This window comes from Cuculus canorus, chromosome 8, assembly GCF_017976375.1.
Source record: "Cuculus canorus isolate bCucCan1 chromosome 8, bCucCan1.pri, whole genome shotgun sequence".
Lineage (NCBI taxonomy): Eukaryota > Metazoa > Chordata > Aves > Cuculiformes > Cuculidae > Cuculus > Cuculus canorus.
The window spans coordinates 12950721-12968892 of record NC_071408.1 but is presented as its reverse complement, the minus strand read 5'-3'; the positions used below and the strand labels follow the sequence as shown (position 1 = coordinate 12968892).

The window sequence follows — 18172 nt, the reverse complement described above, 5'->3', positions numbered from 1 at the left end:
CCCCCGGAGCATCTGAGTCAAGAGTACTGCTGACTGCTCACTTTCCCCAAATACCCTTCTCAAGTGCACCCACTGCCCACAGCAGCCCTATTGCCCAGGATTTGGCCATCCTGGCACAGAGAGCTTCTCCTGGCAGAGGGAGCCTACACCCCACCATGGGGCATGTTTCAGAGGGGGTGAAGCTGGCACTCCCACCTCAGCAGCACTTCATGGCTTCCTGAGCATCACTTTGCTGTGGTGGCAGCCTGGAGGGATTTTTGATATGGTTGTTTCCATGGCAACAGAGCAAAATGGCACTGGGAATCAGGATTCTGCTGGTTGATGTGGCAAGGCAGCTTGCACTGCTGGAGCAGAGCTATGGTGGGGAAGGGCTGAGCATGCCGAGGCAGTGAGCGCATCTGCTCCCCTTGCAGATGGGATGGGAGAAGCCCCTCTGCTAGGTTGGCTCCAGGATCAGCACTCTCAAAACATGCCCCCAGCCATGGTGTGCACGTGAGAGGCAGCGCTGCCCCCGATGCCATGCTGTGCCATGCACACCATGCCATGCTAGCAAGGCCACCAGGAGATGTGTGTGACTCCCTCCTCTTGCCCAGCTGCCCTGCCATCACTCCTATCTCTGCTCCCCCAGGGCCTCGCACCCTCATCGACCCGCCAACGTCTCCCATATCAGGCCTGTCATCCCAGCTACTTAATCTCGGTTTCTCGGTTACCCCATCTGGAAAAAATGTGTCTAAGAATACACAGTGCACGCACAGCGCTGCGCGGGGCAGGGGGCTGCTACCCACCCTCTCTTTGCGAGGCACCAGCCGCTGCTCCTCCTGCCCCGCCTGGTCACCGTCCCCCCGAACCAGCTCCTGCCCCACGCGGCTCTGTGCGCCCCAGCGCCGGGCTGGGCTCTGAGGGCACCTGCTGTCAGGATGCAGCCGAGGGTCTCTCGGCCAGTGCATTTGGTGCTGGGCTTCCTCAAACACCACTCTGTAACCCCAAAGGACCTTAGCCTCAGGCTGCGCCCCCCTCTGTGCCTGCACAGTCCATCACTTCCACCAGCCGAATCGTGCAGGGCTTGTGCGTGTGCCGAGCGTAGAAGCATCCCCGCGGCGCTCCCGACCCTGAGAGAGGGCAAGAGGGCTCTGCGCTTGCTCCGCTTTTCGCACGGGCTCTGGGGTTGGCGGGCGCGGCCATGGACTTGCTGGTCTCCTGGGTCGGGACTGGCCCCAGGGGCAGCCGAGGAGGCACCGCTCGCGGGCGGGGAGCGGCACGGAGCTGCTGAAACCCCACCAAGTCATGTTGCTTAATTGCAACCTCTTTAGGTTTTTCCCCAGGGCGGGGGAATGCCGAGCGCTTGTATCCTTTGGGTTATCGAAGACGGGGAACAGGGCAGAGAAGGCTGAGATTACCCCCCCACACACCTCGGCGGGGGCTCCGCTGCCCGGGGCGGCGCACCTGCCGCTCTAGGGGCTGAGCCGGGCCGGGCTGTGCCGCGCCGAGCCGGGCAGACGCTCCGCGGGCAGCCCCGCCCCGGCCCCCCCCGGGCGGAGGGAACAGGGGGCGGGAGCCGGGCGGAGCGGCTCGGCTCGGCTCAGCCCGGCACGGCACAGCTCGGCTCGGCTCTCCCGCCATGGCATCCAAGTGCCCCAAGTGCGAGAAGACCGTGTACTTCGGTGAGCGCATCCTCGGGGCGCGGCCTCGGGACCCCCGCTCCGTCCCCGCTCCCCAGCCCGGCGCCCCTCCCTTCCCCGAGCCCCGGGACATCCCCGGCTCCTCTGCTCCTGTCCGGCGCCGGGGTGCGTCTCCAGCTCTGCCGCACCCACAGTCCTGCCCAGCTCCGACTGCTTCTCCCCCAATGCCCCCCGCCTCACAGAAGCCGCGGCTGCTCCGCTCTGACCCCGCAAACCCCACCCCGGGCTGCGCTGGGGGGGCCGCCGGCCCTGGGGCGGGGGACACGGGGCGTGTGGGGCGCGACGGCGTCCCGGGCATCCTCCCCTGCTCCCTGGGCTGGGGAGGTGAAGAAGGGGGTGAGGAGCCCTGGATGGGGTGTACGCCCGCAGCCTGTTTTGGTGCTGGGGGTGCCTCACGACCCTGTGTACCTGCTGGCTGGAGTCACAGAAGGACCCGGCCCACGGATGGGTGCTGGGCGGAGGGCTGCCGGGAGCCAGAGGGTATCCCGGTGCAGAGGAGCAGGCGGTGGCAGGTGCAAACAAAACCTTCTTTTAGCCACTCTGTTCGCGTTCTCGGCAAACCTGGCTTCAGGTGTGCTGTTCACCCCTCCCCACCCCTGAGCCAGCTCTCTGCGGTCTGCTCCTGGTTTGGATTAATGCATGGTTTGGGTTTTCTACGGGAGCTTTTCAAAGGCAGCGTCTGGGCTTGGGTGTCCATCTCGGCATGCCCAGGGTGGGTTTGGGCAGCAGTGAGTCCCTGCAGGTCTCTGAGGGCCCTGCTTGGGCCTGTGGCTGGTCAGGATCTCTGGGAACCAGAGCTGGAGTGTTGGGCAACCCAGGTTGCAGAAGATGCCAGGGGCAGAGGTGGGAGCGAGGGCACCGCTGCTGCCTGGGGAGCCTGCCCCAGCCTGCTGACTCCCTTGGCTCAGTGCCTAGCCAGAGCCTCCCTGGGCTCTCAGGGGTCAACCTGACCCCTGGCCTCGGGTGGGCATCCTCGGGACTGCACTGCAGGCTCGGGGCGGCTCTGGGGATGGATCAGATAGTCCAGCTCAAGCTGTGTCCTGGGGCCTGCTGGTGATGGGATCCAGCTGGCCTGATCTAGCACTGCCCACCTGCACCCTCCCTGCCCATCTCCCTCCTGTCCTCTAGGGTCCAGCCTCTGCTGCCTCAGCATGTTTGTTTGGTGGAGAAATACCAAATGGTCCTAGTAGTGCTCGAGCATTTGAAGCATTGGTGCTTTCATTCCTTTCTAGCCATCTCCATGTAAACACAGAGAAATAGGAATTTGCTGTCTTCCTCCTTTAAATAAACCTATTTGTGTGGGGGTGGGAAGGGCTTGGCCCCTTGGATGCCTTTCCTTGTGTGACTCTTTTCCTTTTTAAGCAGAAAATAGTGTCTCTGTCCAGCCAGCTGGGCACTGGCCCGGGGTCAGAGTCCCCCTTCTCTGTCTGGGGACGAGCCTGTCCTGCATGGGGAGGCATGGCTGAGCTCAGGGACACACACCTCACTGCCAGAGGAGGCCAGGCTGTGCCAAGAGGTGAAGAGCCGGACCCCCAGCAGCCCCTGCATTGTTTCTCTCTCTGTGTGTGCTGGGAGACTTGTGGGTCTCATGGATGTGGGCTGTGGAGGCACGGTTCAGTACCCCATGTCCCTGGCTGCATACCAGTTCTCTCTACCCAGGAAGGTTTCTGTAGGCGTAGGGGTCCGTGTCCAGTGGCATTTCTCTGCCAAGTCTCTGCTGCTCCTTGGCTTCCCCCCGGGGGACGCCTTGCCGTGCAGGCAGGGAGGAGGCAGGTGGCTGGCAGAGGGGGACCTGCAGCACCCATCTCCCCACAGAGACCTGGGTGGGGCAAGTCAAAACAGAAGCAAGCCAAAAACTTGGTGCTTGGAGTTGAGATATGCTGGAGCTTGTACTTGCTGACGCCTTGAGCTTTTCCTTGAGGAACCACCCAAGCTCCATCAGAATAAGTCTGTTCTATTTAATAGAAACTGGACACAACCACTGAGCTGCCTTTCCGGGATGTGGCTTCTGGGGTTTCCTCCCAATGGACTGCATAGACTGGTGAGAAGGTGGTGGGAGCACTGTGTCCGGGGTTTGGTAATGATTGTGAATTCTTTGGCTGGCCTGAAGCTTAACGGGGAGGTGATTCATAAAGCCCTGCTTGTTCGGAGTGCTCCTCACATGTGCTGAATGAACACTGGCAACTATAACTTTTTGAATGCCTGGGATTGCAGCCGTGGATCATGTGTGAGAAATGCCACTGTGTCCCGTTACCGGCCCTGTGCGATGCCTGAGTGGCTGACCAGCACCAACAGTTGTGGGTACTGGTGGAAAATTCATTTCCAGCCGGCCTGTTGCTTCATGCTCCCTGGAAAAATCCAGTGGGCTCCTCCCTGTACAGTCAGGAGGATGTGGGCGTTTCCTGAGCTACAGAATGAGGTTTTTTCCCTTAAAAAGTACAGGGAAATATAAAAATAGTTTTCTGGGGTTTTTTTTCTTTTTTTTTTTTTTTTTTTTTTTCCCAAGAAGACTGAGGTCTGTGACATTGTTTCCAGAGGTGGCCTGGGCTAACTTTCCTGTTTCGGGGAGGCTGAAGAGATGAAGTGAATGTTTAACTGGAGGAGCAGCATTGTGGCGGCTGTGGGGGCCTGTTCCCATCCTGCGCTGGCAGGTGGCAGCGGATTGGGGTTGGGTTATCTCTTCTGGCAGGAAGCTCTGAAGGATCAGAGTTGCCTGAAGCCAAATAGCCACATATTTCCCCACATTTTCATCACTAGCCTTAAATGGGATTTGCAGGGTTGCTGAGAGCCCTGGCCAAGCCTTTCTGCCTTCCATCTTCTCTGCCCCGGGAACTGCGGGGGATTGTGGTGGTGGTGGATTTCCTGTTTTTCCATCCCATGCACAAGGCAAGCAAAAGCCCCAGGGATGCACCAAGCACATGTGCAGCAGAGTCCACTGGCAGGTGGCTTTCGGGGAGCTCTGTGCACATGCTGGGGCGCATGTGTGCCAGCAGGAGGCTGCAGCACTGTTTGTTTGGGAAGGGGCACCCTTAGAAGCACATGGGAGTCACCCAGTAGTCCCAGGGCTTGACCTGGCTGTGCCTGCCAGCTGGGGATAGTTGCTTGTGATGTGCCAGAGTGGGGCTAAGGCCGTGGACACATCAGCTGGGAAGCAAGGAGGGTCCAAGCCTAGCATGTTCAGAGGGACATGCAGCAGATGTCTAACCCTACTGTCACATGGATGTTTTGAGCATGCTGGAGGAGAGGGATGCAGCCAGATGTGGGGTGCAGTGAAGTGCTCTTCCTGCAAAGCACTGCTCTAGCAGGTCAGCCCTGCAGAAATTCAAGCAACAGAAGCCGCTCTGCATTGAATAAGTAACTGCTGTCCTTGGCTCCAGGCACTGGCTGTTCAAGGGGCTGGGCAGGAGAGGCAGGAGGGCCTTTATTTTGATTACAGCCATCCCATCGCTAACAAATGAGGCGGCGCTTGCCGGCTTAGCAGTGAACATCAGCGTCAGCATGGCCCCTGGCTTGCCAGCATGAAGGCTGCCTCAGCTCCTTGGGTAACTGCCTGCTCCAATGTCTCAAGGCACCTGCTCTCGGAGCATGTGTGGACCTTGCAGAGTGGTATCTAAGGATGCACCAGTTCCCTGCTCCCCAGGCAGGGCCCTGCCAGGGCAGGGATCCCTCTGTGGGAAGCTGAAGGACGGGCTGATTAGCATCAGCTTTTCGCTTAGGAAAATAGCGCGAGATATAGAAAATTACCTGGGGGAGGGCAGGACGGGGTGAGGTCTCGGCTCCTTGCTCTCATGCACTGTGAAGTGCACACTTTGCTGGAGATGCTGGGGCTCCTGCACACTGCGGTGCTGGCATCTGATGTGCGTGTTTTGCAGGGAGCTGGGGCACAGCTAAGGGACACAGGGATCGGCGTGGATGTGCCTACAGAGGTTTTGCCAGGTGTTTGTGCTGGCTGGCCTTGGGTGCCCTGCTCTCCCTGTGCTGCCAGCCTGCGAATAGTGGTGCTGCTCCCAAGGCCATGGGGGCTGGAGGCTGGGGGCTTGTAGGCAGCTCTCTGCAAGCTCAGCTGCTCCTGAGTGACTCCGTATGGTGTCTGGTTTGTGGAGCTCTGCACCCACGTCTCAGGTCTCGGGCACAGCTTCGGGTGTTCCGGTCCTCCCTCCCTGTCCCTGGCAGGAGCACAGGGGTGGGAAGAAGTGAGGCTATGGGACTGGAAAAGAAAAGAAGGGCAAGAAAAGGTGGAGTAGGAACACCCAAGCAAGAGGTAATGGAAAATCTGTTATTGCAGTGTTGCAATCAAACAGGGAGCCTGGAGCATGTGTCCTGGTGCCACTTTTGGCTGAGGTAGGGTGGTGGTGCCCAACACTCCTGCCAATGGACTGGGAGGCTCTGAAGCAACCAGGGAGGTGATGGTGCGGGATACATCCTGGCATGTGGGTGGAGAGTGCTCTTCCTGCACCCTTGCTGCCCCCAAAAAGGTCCTGATCATCCTCTCCGTTCACACTGTGTTGCCCACTGGACTGGGTCAAAAGCTGCTTGGAGCTGGCTGTACCCTGTGGCTGCAGGAAGGAGCAGAATGGGGACATGAGGAGCTGTGGGGCTGGAGGATTCTTAGACAGGCTTGGTTTGCTCCAGCATCAACCTCTAGTCCTGCTTTTGCTGACACAAGCCAGGAAACTGTCTCATCCTCCCCATGCTGGCTGCCAGAGATGGTATCTTAGTGTGCAGGAGGAACACCGTACCCTGGACCAACGATTACCCAGGGAGGGGTTTTTCTTGTGTGCCTGCCTGTGCCTCGGCTCTCCCCTGGCTGGCTGTTCTATCCCTCGCCATGCGGCAGGATGAGAGGAGGGCTGCAGGCAGCCTGGATTCCTGCAACGCCTTGCATGTAGGTCTGTGCCACAGCAAGAAAGCAGCTGATTTCTTGGGCTCAGCCCTACTGAACCCTGTGCCTGGCAAGAAACACTGTTGATCTTCTCCCAGCGTAGCCATGGTCAAGCTGCCTGGCCACAGAGCTAGAGGGATGCAGGTTGTGGGGATGCAGGCTGTGGAGATGCAGCCCCACAGAAAATGGAGAGGGATTTATTGGAGGCTGCCCTTGCTCCGTGAACCAAGGTGGGAGTTTGGAGGTTGACAGTCAGGAAAGTGCCTGCAGTAGGTGAGGTTTTGTTGGCAGGTAGCAGCGGGGTGGACGGGAGCTGTGCCATTTATTAGGAAATGCAGCTGGAAATGAAACAACCCTCACCCAAACCCTAGTGGCTCAGCTACACAGGGGCTTGGGTCCTGGGGAAGATCTTACTTCTCAGTTTGGCTGGAGGCCTTGGGAAGTGGGACCCCCTACTTGGGCTATTCCTCGTTCCCTCTCTAGTGAGGCTGTACTGAGCTGGCTTTGTTGCACACTTGGAGGGAGCCCAGCAAGCAAGTTGCTTGGGGCCAGCGGGCTCGCCTTGCCTTGCTGTGGAGGAGCTAAATATATACGTCTTAGCCACAAAATCACAGTGTGGCATAGCTGTCGGTGCAGGCTGTGTGATGGGGAGAGGAGCTGTCTGGCCATGCCTGAGGAGGGCAGAAGGGGATGCAGTGGGGGAACGTAGGAAGGCAGTGTTGGACCCTTTCCAGGGGACCAGCAGGACACCAAAGTGGGCGGCCCAGCCCAGCATGGCATGGCAGGAAAACCTCAAGTCATACCGTACATCTGCCTTTTTTCTTCTCCTGGCCATGCTGTGAGGAGTGGGGGAGGGAATGAGGCTGCTACTGTCTGAGCTCTCGGCTTTGTTCCCAGCCATTCACCGGGCTCCTTTCTCTGAGCTCTTCTGTTTTATTCATTCCTTTGTGCCTGTGACTGCTTTGAAGCACATCTGCCGTCTGGCTGACAGCATCTAGGGATGCCCATCACTGGGTCCCTGTGGGGATTTGGCATCTTTATCCCTAGAGTGAGCTTTGTCAGCCGTTCCCCACGTCCTCCCAGAGCTGGATGGGGCACAGCCCAGCACTTTGCAGGGACGGAGCTGCACCTATTGTTTTTCTGAATAAGCCTCCAGTTGAGAGCCGCACTGATGTCAGGCTGTGGAAATACCTGTGCGAGGGCCTGGAACTGGCTTGACACAGCCCCTGATGCTGAGGCTGGGAAAGGGATGCTCCCTTCCCACTCTAAAAAGATGCACCCACCTCTGGCCTATGCCAGCTGCCTTGCCTGGGCATGGTGGGTAATTAAGGGATAAACCAAGTTGTCTCCAGGGTGTGGCTGCTATAGAGCTATGGGGAGCAGACTGCCTTGGCAGCCTTCTCAAATTCTTTTCTGTTCCTGGCCTCTGTTTTTTCCCAGCTCTGGTGATGTCCCTTGTCAGTGTGGGCCGCACACCCTGCATGGTGCAAATGCACCTCCTGCAGCTAGTCATGTACCTGGCCTGCCTTTGCTTTTCCTCAGCAGGGGCATTTCCTCCAAGGCAGAGGTGTATTATTGATGGGCACTTGGTGTCCACCCACATGAGGCTGGTATCCCAGGGCAGGCAAACCTGAACTCACGTGCATTTGGCAGAGGCCATATTTCTGCTGCTGAGTGCCCTTAACTCTGCCCTTTCCGAGGGGTGTTGCATGGCTGGTTTAAATTTGGTGGGCAGGATCCAGGGCAGGTTATGTGTGTGCTCAGTGTGATGCTGAGAGGATGCGAGTATTGGCCCATCCCTTCCACATGTGGCTTAGGGTGGAACATGGTGTTTGGTGGTGGAGGCTGGGTGCGGTATGACATCTGGCCAGAGCCTGGGCACTGCTTTGCCCCAGGCTGCTCTTGCAGTGCTGCTGGTGGGATGCCCCCCCAGAGTCAAGAAGTGTGGAGCAGTGTTCCTTTCAGCAGCTGCACGGGGGTCTCTGCTGTGGCAGGAGGATGTGGCCAGGGACTTCTCCAGAACTGATGCAGTGGTGCAGCAGATGTGGCCGGGTGACAGGAAACCTGGGCACTGGTGCTTTCCCTCTTCAGTGATTTATGGGGCAGCGTGGCCTTGGGTGGGATCCTGCTGCCCTGGAAATGGGCTGGGGTGGCTCCAAGCTACTTCCTCTACTCGGCGTCAACAATGCTGCCTGTAAAGTTGTACTGGCTGTGCTAGCCTCATCTGTGTCCCCTGGGAGTGCTTGTTTGCAGCCAGAGGATGCCTGACCAACCTCTGTGTGCCATTTCACCTGGGGGCAAGGGGCAGCACCCATGGTTCCTGGGACGTCCCCATGCCCTGAGAGCAGGATGGTGCAGCAGACCACATCCACCTTCCTGCCCCATCCCCTCCTAGGGGCTGTGGGTGCCAACAAGGTCCCTCTTGCTCTGCGTGGCTTGGGGATGCTTTGGTCAGGGGGTGCATTCATCAAGGAGCAGCAGAGATTTACAGCTGCCTGAATACTACGGAGAGGGGCACACTGGGGGGCATCTCCCCTTGCAGGGACAGGAAGGAGCTGGTGTGGGCTGTGACTGGCTCTCATTGCAATGACTTCTGGAAAACATCCGCTGGGAGTTTCTGTCTTGCTTTGTACCCAGAGCTGTGACAGTACTGGGGCTCGCGGGGGGAGCCGAGGGTGATGCAGCCAAAGCACAGCTTGACCTGGCTGTGCATCCACTGTGACAAAGCCCAGTGGCTCTTTGGCCCCAAGCCCCTGGCTCAGCTTTCAGCCCATCATGCTCCATTTCCCTCCCTGGTCACCCCAGGGACGCTCCCATTCCTGCTGGGGAGGGCTGGGGGATGCAAGGCTCCTGGAACAGCCCCACAGCAACAGAGTGCTGGGACGTCTGTGTACCCCTCACCTCTGAGGAATGCTTGTGAGGTGGGGGCTGTGTGCCCTTGGGGCTGGTCCTCTGTCCCCAGGGGTGGCCAAGGGCTGCAGAGGAAAGGGAAGGCAGGGTTCTGTCCTGGCCCCGTCCCGGTGTGACGCCTGATGCAAAGGAGCAGGGAAGCACGAGCCTGCCTGAGCCCTCAGGTTTGGGGCCAGCAGGGATTTGCCCTGGTAGCTTTGAGCAGTCAGGCAGAGCCCCAGCTGTGGTGGGACATCTGTTCACCCTGCCATCCAGTCCTGCCTGGGGTCTGTTCCAACTGGACTCATGTGTGGGATCACTAGGAAGTCATCTGAGAGCTGCTTCCAGGTGATGCTGGTACCCCAAGCCTTGTCCTCCGTGTGTTTGAATGGGGATGCTCTTGGGGCTCTCCGCTGCACCCCGGTGCAATGGCTCCACATCTGACTCCTCATGCAGTCCTCCTTTGCCACCGGCCACCCACTTCGCACTAGGACTGATTTTTTGGATGGTGATGGCAATTGTTTCACCTTATTTTGGCCCCATGGTGTGCCCCAGATGTAGCTGTTTGCCTTGGGAGGAGTGTGGCTCTGGAAGCCAAGACCTGCCCTTGGGGAGCTCTTGACTGCCATCTTGACCTGATGTAAACAGGTGACATATGCTGAGGTCCTGGGGGAAAAACGGCTGGGAAACCCACTGTTGCAGGTGAGGTCTTCTTGTAGAGCAGGGCTGAGCTCCAGTTGTGCTTTTATTTGCTTGTTAAATATTTTATTTGGCTCTTCTGATTTAGTTTTACAGTGACTTTGGGATCATGCTGTTTTCCAGCTGTCTCTGCACATGTCTGGGGGAGAGGGAGCTTGAACAGGAGTCATCAGGGGGAACGAGGCAGTGCCTGGAACCTGGAAGCTGGGAAGGAGGGGGCTGGCGTGAGGCCAGAGATGTGGGGTGAGGACTGGAGACATACAGCTTGGGGACAGCTGGAGGAGATGCACTTGTGTAACCGACCTCAAAGCATTTTCCTTCCCTGAATTTGCCCACTGATGCTTTGAAGCTGTTTCCAGTGCTGGCTGCGAGTTGCTCTGCAGGTTCGTTGGGCTCTGGGGCAATGCAGGGACTGTGCCCACATACTGATCCACAAGTCACACCTGCTCACGGTCTGGGGTGGAGAGGGAAGCACTGCACATGCGAGAGACAGGTGTTTGCCAGGGCCAGACATCCGTCCTTGGTGGCACTGAAGGCTGACTACAGGCAGGCAGGTGTCCTGGGTGGAGGGTTGGAGCTGCGGTTGAGGCTCTCTGGGAAGCCCGAGAGACTGTGTGGGGGAGGCATGACTAAATGGGTGAGGTGGGCATGGTAACAGCAAATATTTGAATGGGAACAGGGTCACTCTGGGTAATGTGGTGGGTAAAAATAGACCCATGGAGTATGAAGGCAAATGCTACTGTTGCTGGACTGATGCGTGGGAAAGGGAGTCTGTGTAATGGCAGAGCCCTTGCTGGGGAAAGCAGTGGCTTGGGGCAGGGGGTGTGTGTCCATGGCCTGAACAGCCCCCAGGGACCCTGCAGCAGAGGGGTCCCTGTGGCGTGGCTGATTTGCACAGCGTGTGGATGAGCAGCCCCCCTGGATTGCAGTCCCCTGTGGTCCCTGGAGCCTTGCTTCCCCAAGGGCTTTAGCAGATGCTGGGCAGTCACTCACCCCTCATTTGTGTGCCCTGCAGCTGAGAAGGTGTCCTCCCTGGGCAAAGACTGGCACAAGTTCTGCCTGAAGTGTGAGCGCTGCAACAAGACCTTGACCCCGGGTGGGCATGCTGAGGTAAGAGCTGCTGGGGTGGATGGGGCTGGGGAGCTATGTTGCCATGCAGGGGTGGCCCAATGGGCTTTCCAGGGCTCTCCAGCACCCCAGGGGTGGGGAGTCCCAGGAACTGGGCTGGGGCATGTGGGCTGTCCCTGTGGCTTGAAAGCCCAAGAGCACAGATTGTGGCGTCAAGTACAGCTGCTCGAGAGCTGTTGTGCACAGTGCTGAGAAAACCACAGAGTGGTGCTGGCAGCACATGTGATGCCCCATCTGTGCCACTCAACTGTGGGCTCCCAAGCAGCCTGTGGCAGGGCTCGGCACGCCTTGGCAAAGCACTTGAAGCTGCTCCATGCATGGGGGTGGTTGTTTGGCTATTGTGCTGGCTTCAAAGGTGTGCAGGTGCTGAAAGACTGCACCAGAGTGTGATTAAAAATGCCAAAACATGGGGATGGACAGGTTGCCATGGCAATGCTAACTTGGCACTGGTGCTTTTGTTGTCCTTGGGCTTGTGCTGGAGTACAATGCAGGCGTGGCTGCCCTGTACTTGGGAGCACGAGGGCGCTGTGCTGGTGGTGGCAGGTGCTGGGGCCTTGGAGCAACTGTGTTTTTCTTGTGCGATGCCCTAGCATGACACGTGGTGCCTTGAGTTTCGCACAGTGCCTGTCATGCCAGAGTGTCACCAGCTCTTTAGCTCAGTTTTAGCACATGGCATAGCTGGGGAGCAGGCAGTGGCCTTGGAGGAGCGAGGACTGGTCCTGCTAGGGAGGATGGGGCTGTGTGGGTGGATCTGTGCTTCAGGCTGGGTTAAGCCCCGGGGGATTTGCTGCTTCTCCATATAAGGCCAGATTCTGCTCCCTTGGGGAAAGGCAGCCAAGCCTCCACCAACTGCGCTGAGAGCAGGATTTGCCCCTTCTCTGCTTTTTCCCCCTCCTTTCAAGCTAGCGTGTCCAGCCAGGTTGGAAAGGTGTTGAAGGGAGAGCAGCTAAATGTTTACAGTCCCTTCCAGTGTGATAATGCTGGGATCATGCTGATATTTACGCCTTGCCATATTTTGCAGTTGCCTGCTGCCAGCCTGCTGCTTGCACACTCCCCCAGCCTTGCCCCCGGCCACTCCCAGCCCTCACCTTTGGCACAACACCACCTGGGGAGGCCAGAGAAAGGGGTACTGCTTCTGCTCAGCTATTGCCCTGCCTGTTTTGGGCAAGGTGTCCTTGCCTTTCAGCAGAGGGGATGGAGGGCAGGAGCACCGGGTATGAAGCAGGGCTGGGATGCTGAATGGAGAAAAACAGGCAATGGAGTGGGTTCATGCCTGAGGACAGAGTCCTGGTGGGTTTTCCACATGGAGTGGTGTGTGGCCACCCCACTGGCCTAGCCACGAATGCTCTTTCTTTTCTCTTGGACTTGGTTCCCATTAGACTGTGAGAAATGGCTGTGGGATCTCTGATGCCTATTGCCTGCTTCATGCCTTCTTGCGATAATTGCCCCCAACCGATAGTGGGGCCGATAGCAGCTGGGCTGGGGCCAGCACCCACATGGGGCCTCTGATCTCAGGCCAAGGCGAGGGGTGAGATGAAGCTTGGTGGAAGACACGGTGCTGAATAACAGCCTCTGCTTAACAGGCAAACTGATGCCTTACTGGGTCCTGGTTGCACACCACAGACCGGGGGCTCAGAGGTAGTTCTTGGCTGAACTGCTGCAGGGTACTAGTTCTCCAGCCCCACAGTACAGCATGTGCAGAATAGCCAGAGTCTCTGATGCAGGCACAATCCTTGAATGCTCATGTTGCTGGCAGACCAACAGGCTGGGTGCATTTTGGGGTGTAGGCATGGCCATGGTGATCTCTGAAAACCAGTGGGGATGGAATCAGTCCTGAGGGATCTGTGGTCACCACTTGGCATGCTAATACTCTTCTCTCTCCCCAGCACGATGGGAAGCCCTTCTGCCACAAGCCCTGCTACGCCACACTGTTCGGCCCCAAAGGTATATGTCCAACCCCCGTGCCTGTGCAGCCGTGCCCAGGGCTGCAGGAGGGCCAGGTGCCCCCATCCCTGCTGGTGGGGAGCTGTGGCCCTGAAAGCACCCCAGAAGCCAGGCTACCATGGAGTAAGCATGAAGCCAGCACTTTGCAGTCCCAGCGGGACCATCCCCTTCTGCAAAGGAAGAGGAGAGCTGCTGAAGGGAGGGAGAGATCTGGCCTTACAACTGTTTTTGTTTTTTTTTTTTTTTTTTTTTATATTTAAAAAACAAATTTCCATTCAAACAGAAGGTGGAGTTGCTCTCCTATCCTAGACATGGCTGGAGAAAGCCTGAATCAGGAGAAACCAAGACAGGGCTGAGGTGCATCTGTAGCCTGGTGGTTCAGCGGGGCTGCGGGAGGTGGGGTGGGGGCCTGGGGGGAGGATGGAGACTCTGAGTGCTCCCAGGCCACCAAAGCCTCTCTCTGCCCCACTGCAGGGGTGAACATTGGTGGTGCTGGGTCCTACATCTATGACAAGCCGCAGATCGAGGGGCAGACTGCCCCGGGACCAATTGAGCATCCAGTGAAGGTGGAGGACAAGAAGGTGAATGCGGCGCCTCCAAAGGGACCCAGCAAAGGTGAGGGGCAGGGCAGGATGGGTAGCCTGGCCCTTCGCCGTAGTAGTCAGCTGGTCCAGAGCCACTATGTTTGATGATGGTGTGGGGTGCAGTGTGTGTGCAGGGGATCCTCTACACCCATGTGTTCTGTCTGAGATGTGTCCCCACTTCCGATGCCCATGTCCTCTTTCTTTCCAGCCTCCAGTGTCACCACCTTCACTGGGGAGCCCAACATGTGTCCACGCTGTGGCAAGAGAGTCTACTTTGGTAAGGTGGTAAGGAGTGGCCCCATGATGCTGGGGTTTTGTGCAGGACCCTAGGGGCACACAGAGGGGCTGGGAGGAAGGTTTGGCTCAGAAATGGGGTTGGAGCACAGATGGATATGCCTGAAGAGTTTGCAGGGATGGGTCCTTTTGGAGGAACTCCTGTGTGCAGTTTGATCTGCATCATATCTCTGCTGTCACTTCCCAGGTGGGTGGCATGGGCTTAATAGCTGTCTTTGGCCAAACTCTGTCACCTGTGAGGCAGCAGAAGGTGGGAGAGATATGGGAGGCTGGAGTACACAGGGTTGTCCTGGGATTTTGTTGGCAGAGTTAATGTCCCCAGGGGGTGCGCTCCCGCTCAGCATGTGTACATGGAGGCTGGTGTGAACCTCCTTCTTGTCCCCACTCTAGCTGAGAAGGTGACTTCGCTGGGGAAGGACTGGCACCGTCCCTGTCTACGCTGTGAGCGCTGCAGCAAGACACTGACCCCGGGGGGCCATGCTGAGGTATGGATGTCCTGACCCTGATATTCTCAGGCATCGCGCATGGGAGATGCCGGATGGGGCATGGTGGAGCTGTGCTGTGCTGCACTGTTTTGGCAACGCTTACTTTTGCAAGAGGACAGGGCAGGTCTGGCAGGAGCAGCTCCTACAGCCTCCAGGGGGAGGGTGCAGGTGTCTGCAGAGGACCACCAAAGTGGAAGAGGTGCCCAGCCATGGGGGATGCCTTTCCCCAGCCCCCACCCCCACCCCGACAAGTGACCTACTTCTCTCTCTGCCCCGCACAGCATGATGGAGAGCCATACTGCCACAAGCCCTGCTATGGGATCCTCTTTGGGCCAAAGGGTGAGTGTCTAGGGGTGTTTGGGGTGGGGAGCTGGTCCGGGGCATGCACCCTGCCTGGGCTGCTGCTGTCGATGCTCATGCCACTGCCCAGAGGGGACCTGGAACCCCTTCCTACCCAGGTTCTCATCCTCCTGCATCTCTCCCTATGCAGGCGTCAACACTGGAGCTGTGGGAAGCTACGTCTATGACAAAGACCCCGAGGTGAAGAACCAGCCCTAGACAGCATCCACCTGCCTACCTGCTCTGTGCCCCCATACTAACCTCCTGCTCACAGCGGGAGCAAACCCGCACCAGGCTGGCCACGGAGCTGTGCTCTCTTTACTTTCTCTACTCCAGGCAGGACAGCCCTGCCCCCCCGGGTTATATATCATAGGTTATAATATAAGTGTCAGTGTTTAAAGGTAAAGGTAGAACCTGTCTCTGGTGGTTCCCAATGTGCTCTGCCCTCCCCAGCCCTCCTGCCAGCTCACCAAGTACAGGAGGCAGCAGGGTGGGTGTGCTAAGGGCAGGGGAAAGGTAGTGGCAGGAGACCCACCACAGGAGGGGGCTCCCTGCTGCCCCCTGCAGGGTGGTCAGAGTGCCCAGCCGTGTTTCTCCTCAGCTTCTGGGATCAAACTGGTCCCTTGAGGGCTCTCGCCCATCTAGGAGCACTGCCCTCCTCTGGCCCTTCCCAGGCTGCATGCCCTAGCTCCTGCTCTCCCCAGGGCCCACAGCTGACGCCAGCTGCAATTGGAATTGTAGGGTCTGGCACCTTCGTGCATCCCCATCCTTGCACCCCCAGAGCATCTTTGAACGTGCATCTGGGCAGATGCCCAATGTGCTTTGCTGTCTGGTTTGGGTTGGTGCCCCCCCTAGTTTGGTCCCCTGTGGCAGCAGAGCCCATGCCACAGGGGCACTCAGCAGCTGCAGCCCTAGGGGAATGGGCTGTTCCTTACCTTCGGAGGGCAGAGCGCATTGGGCATGTGGCTCAGCGGTGGGAAGCCCACCTGCTTCCCAGAGCCAGACGTTTCTCATTGTTTTTGTTTATTTATAAGCAGTTGTGAATGTGCCCCTCACTTTGGAGAACAACACATGCCTCCCAGACTCTTCCATCACTCCTCTTCCCCACCCCCCCCTCCTCCACCCCCGGCCCTGTGCACACCCAGCCCCACTGCGGCCCAGGGGGTTGGGGAGGCGGATGGTGCAGGGTACCTGCTGGGGCAGCAAGCCCTGGGGTGCCAGCACCCAGCTCTTTCCAGACGCTTCTGCATTGTGGCGGGGCTGACGTTTGTAACTTGCTGACAATAAAGGTTTTGAGAGATGCGTTGGGTGGTTCAGCTATGGGTGGAAATGGGAAGCTCTGTGTGCTGCATTCACAGCATCCCTGTGGTCGTGGGATGGGACAAGGGACCATGCTGCTGTGGTCCTGCCCCAGCTTGCAGACAGAGCAGCCTAATCCCAGTTGGGTCTGAGCTTATGGTGCAGCACAAGCCATGGCTGCTCCTGGGGCTTGTAGGAGGCTGTGCTGCTGGCCCTGCAGCTGGGATGGAGTGCGGCTCCTCTTTGCCTTTGCAAGGTGGAAAACTAATGGAGGGATGTAATGCAGCAAGAAACACTGTTGTTCTCAGGCTGGGCTCACTGAGCAGGCGTGGTGTCTGAGCAGGGCTGCTGCTTGGTAAGCCCAGCTCTGCAGCAGCAAGACAGGAATGCAATATGGGGGCATGTGCCCCCGCAACCTCTGGGAACTGCCATGTCCCCAGCCAGATACCAGCCCTGCTTCCAGGCCTGGTTTTAGACATCCAGCTATTCCCCCTAGGAGCTCAGTGTCTGGAAAGCAAGGCACAGAGGCTGGGGCTGCCAAAGCAAACACTAGCTCTGGGAAACCACTACTCGGGCTTGTCCCCTCCAGCAGGTTCTCACAAGAGTCCTGTTGGGCTGCTGGCTGGTTCTGCCTCCCCCGGGAGGCAGGGACACTGCTGGCCCTGTTTGCTGGGGAAAATGCGGACCTGGTGCCCCTTACAATGTCTTGCATCCTTGCAGCAGCCTCAGCCCAGGAGCTACTCCGCCACCATGCAGGAGAAGGGTGGGCAGTGCCAATCGCAGCGCCTGGCTTTGCTCTTTGCCCAGGTATGACTGGGGAATGCAGTGGGCACTGCAGAACAGGAACACTGGCTCTGCCCATGCATTGGACCTGTGGGGAGCATTCAGATGCACTGGCATCCCCCAGGCTCAGGCAGTTGGCAGAGCAGTGGGTGAGGGAGCTGCTGGTTCTCCCTCTCCCAGCAGCCTTTTCCCAGGCACAAAGGGCTTGGCAGTGTGGTTTCTGGGCTGTGGAATGGGCTGTGTGTGTTTGTGTTTTGACAGGGTTTCTATAGAGACTTGACCCCTCTAATGCTGTAGGGGACAATGCTGCTGTATAAATCAGTGTAGTGTCCCTGCTGGGTTCTTCCCTAACATGCAGCATAGTGCTGGGCTTTCGCAGCCAAACTTTGCCAAGTTTGCCTCATGGAGCAGCAGCAGTGCTGTGGTAGGGGGTCCCCATCACTCACCTGGAACCCAGTGTAGCTGTCAATGAAGACCTCGGCACAAATCCAGCTCTCATTCCAAGCACTACTTACCATCATTAATTAACTAGCTTAATATGCCAGGCTTTTTTGCCAACCTGTAACTACTCCCTGCAGCAGGGAGTCTCCCCAGTGGATTATGCAGACTGGTTTTCCTCCCCACCATCCCACCTGCAGCTTGGGGGCAGACTGCCCTCCCCAGCACCCTCTTGGTCCCACACTGTATACTCTGCCAGGCGTGGCCGCCCTATCAACATCCTCACTGCAGACACAGGGCCTGGCTCCTTGATGAGGGCCAAGCTGCACGCTCCCTCCCCAGTGCCTCCAGGTGGGATGCTCACTGCAGAGGGGCCTCACCTGAGACTGAGATTGGGGTGGGCTGGAAGGGAGCTGATGCAAGGCTGCTGGATGCTATTTAAGCCAGTGGTCTTGAAACAGGGAGGAAGGCAGACTTGGGGTGGCAGGAACAGAAGAGGATGCCCTGATGGCTGGTACCTGGCTTAGTTCTGGATGTGAAGGGTTACAGGGCTGGGCAGGTACAGCATCCTGGCTGCTGCCTGCTCCCAAGTGACAGCCATCAAATGCAAGATTTTATTTTGGTTTAGAACTGGTGCTTTTTTCCCCCCTCTCTTTTGTTTTTTTTTGCTTACATTTTCTTTTCTTCGTGAGAGTTTTGTTGGGGGAATGCAATGAAGACAAAATTCAG

General features: G+C 58.0%; 1 protein-coding gene across 1 annotated transcript; it reads left to right on the top strand.

The window, feature by feature from the left end:
* The first annotated feature begins 1331 nt into the window (after positions 1-1331).
* On the top strand, positions 1332-16213 carry LOC104063326 (cysteine-rich protein 2). Its single transcript, XM_054073135.1, has 8 exons — positions 1332-1661; positions 11165-11259; positions 13164-13221; positions 13696-13836; positions 14014-14082; positions 14490-14584; positions 14866-14923; positions 15075-16213. Exons 1-8 carry the CDS (start codon positions 1619-1621, stop codon positions 15140-15142), a joined length of 627 nt encoding a protein of 208 aa, XP_053929110.1. The 5' UTR covers positions 1332-1618; the 3' UTR covers positions 15143-16213.
* The last annotated feature ends 1959 nt before the right edge of the window (positions 16214-18172 follow it).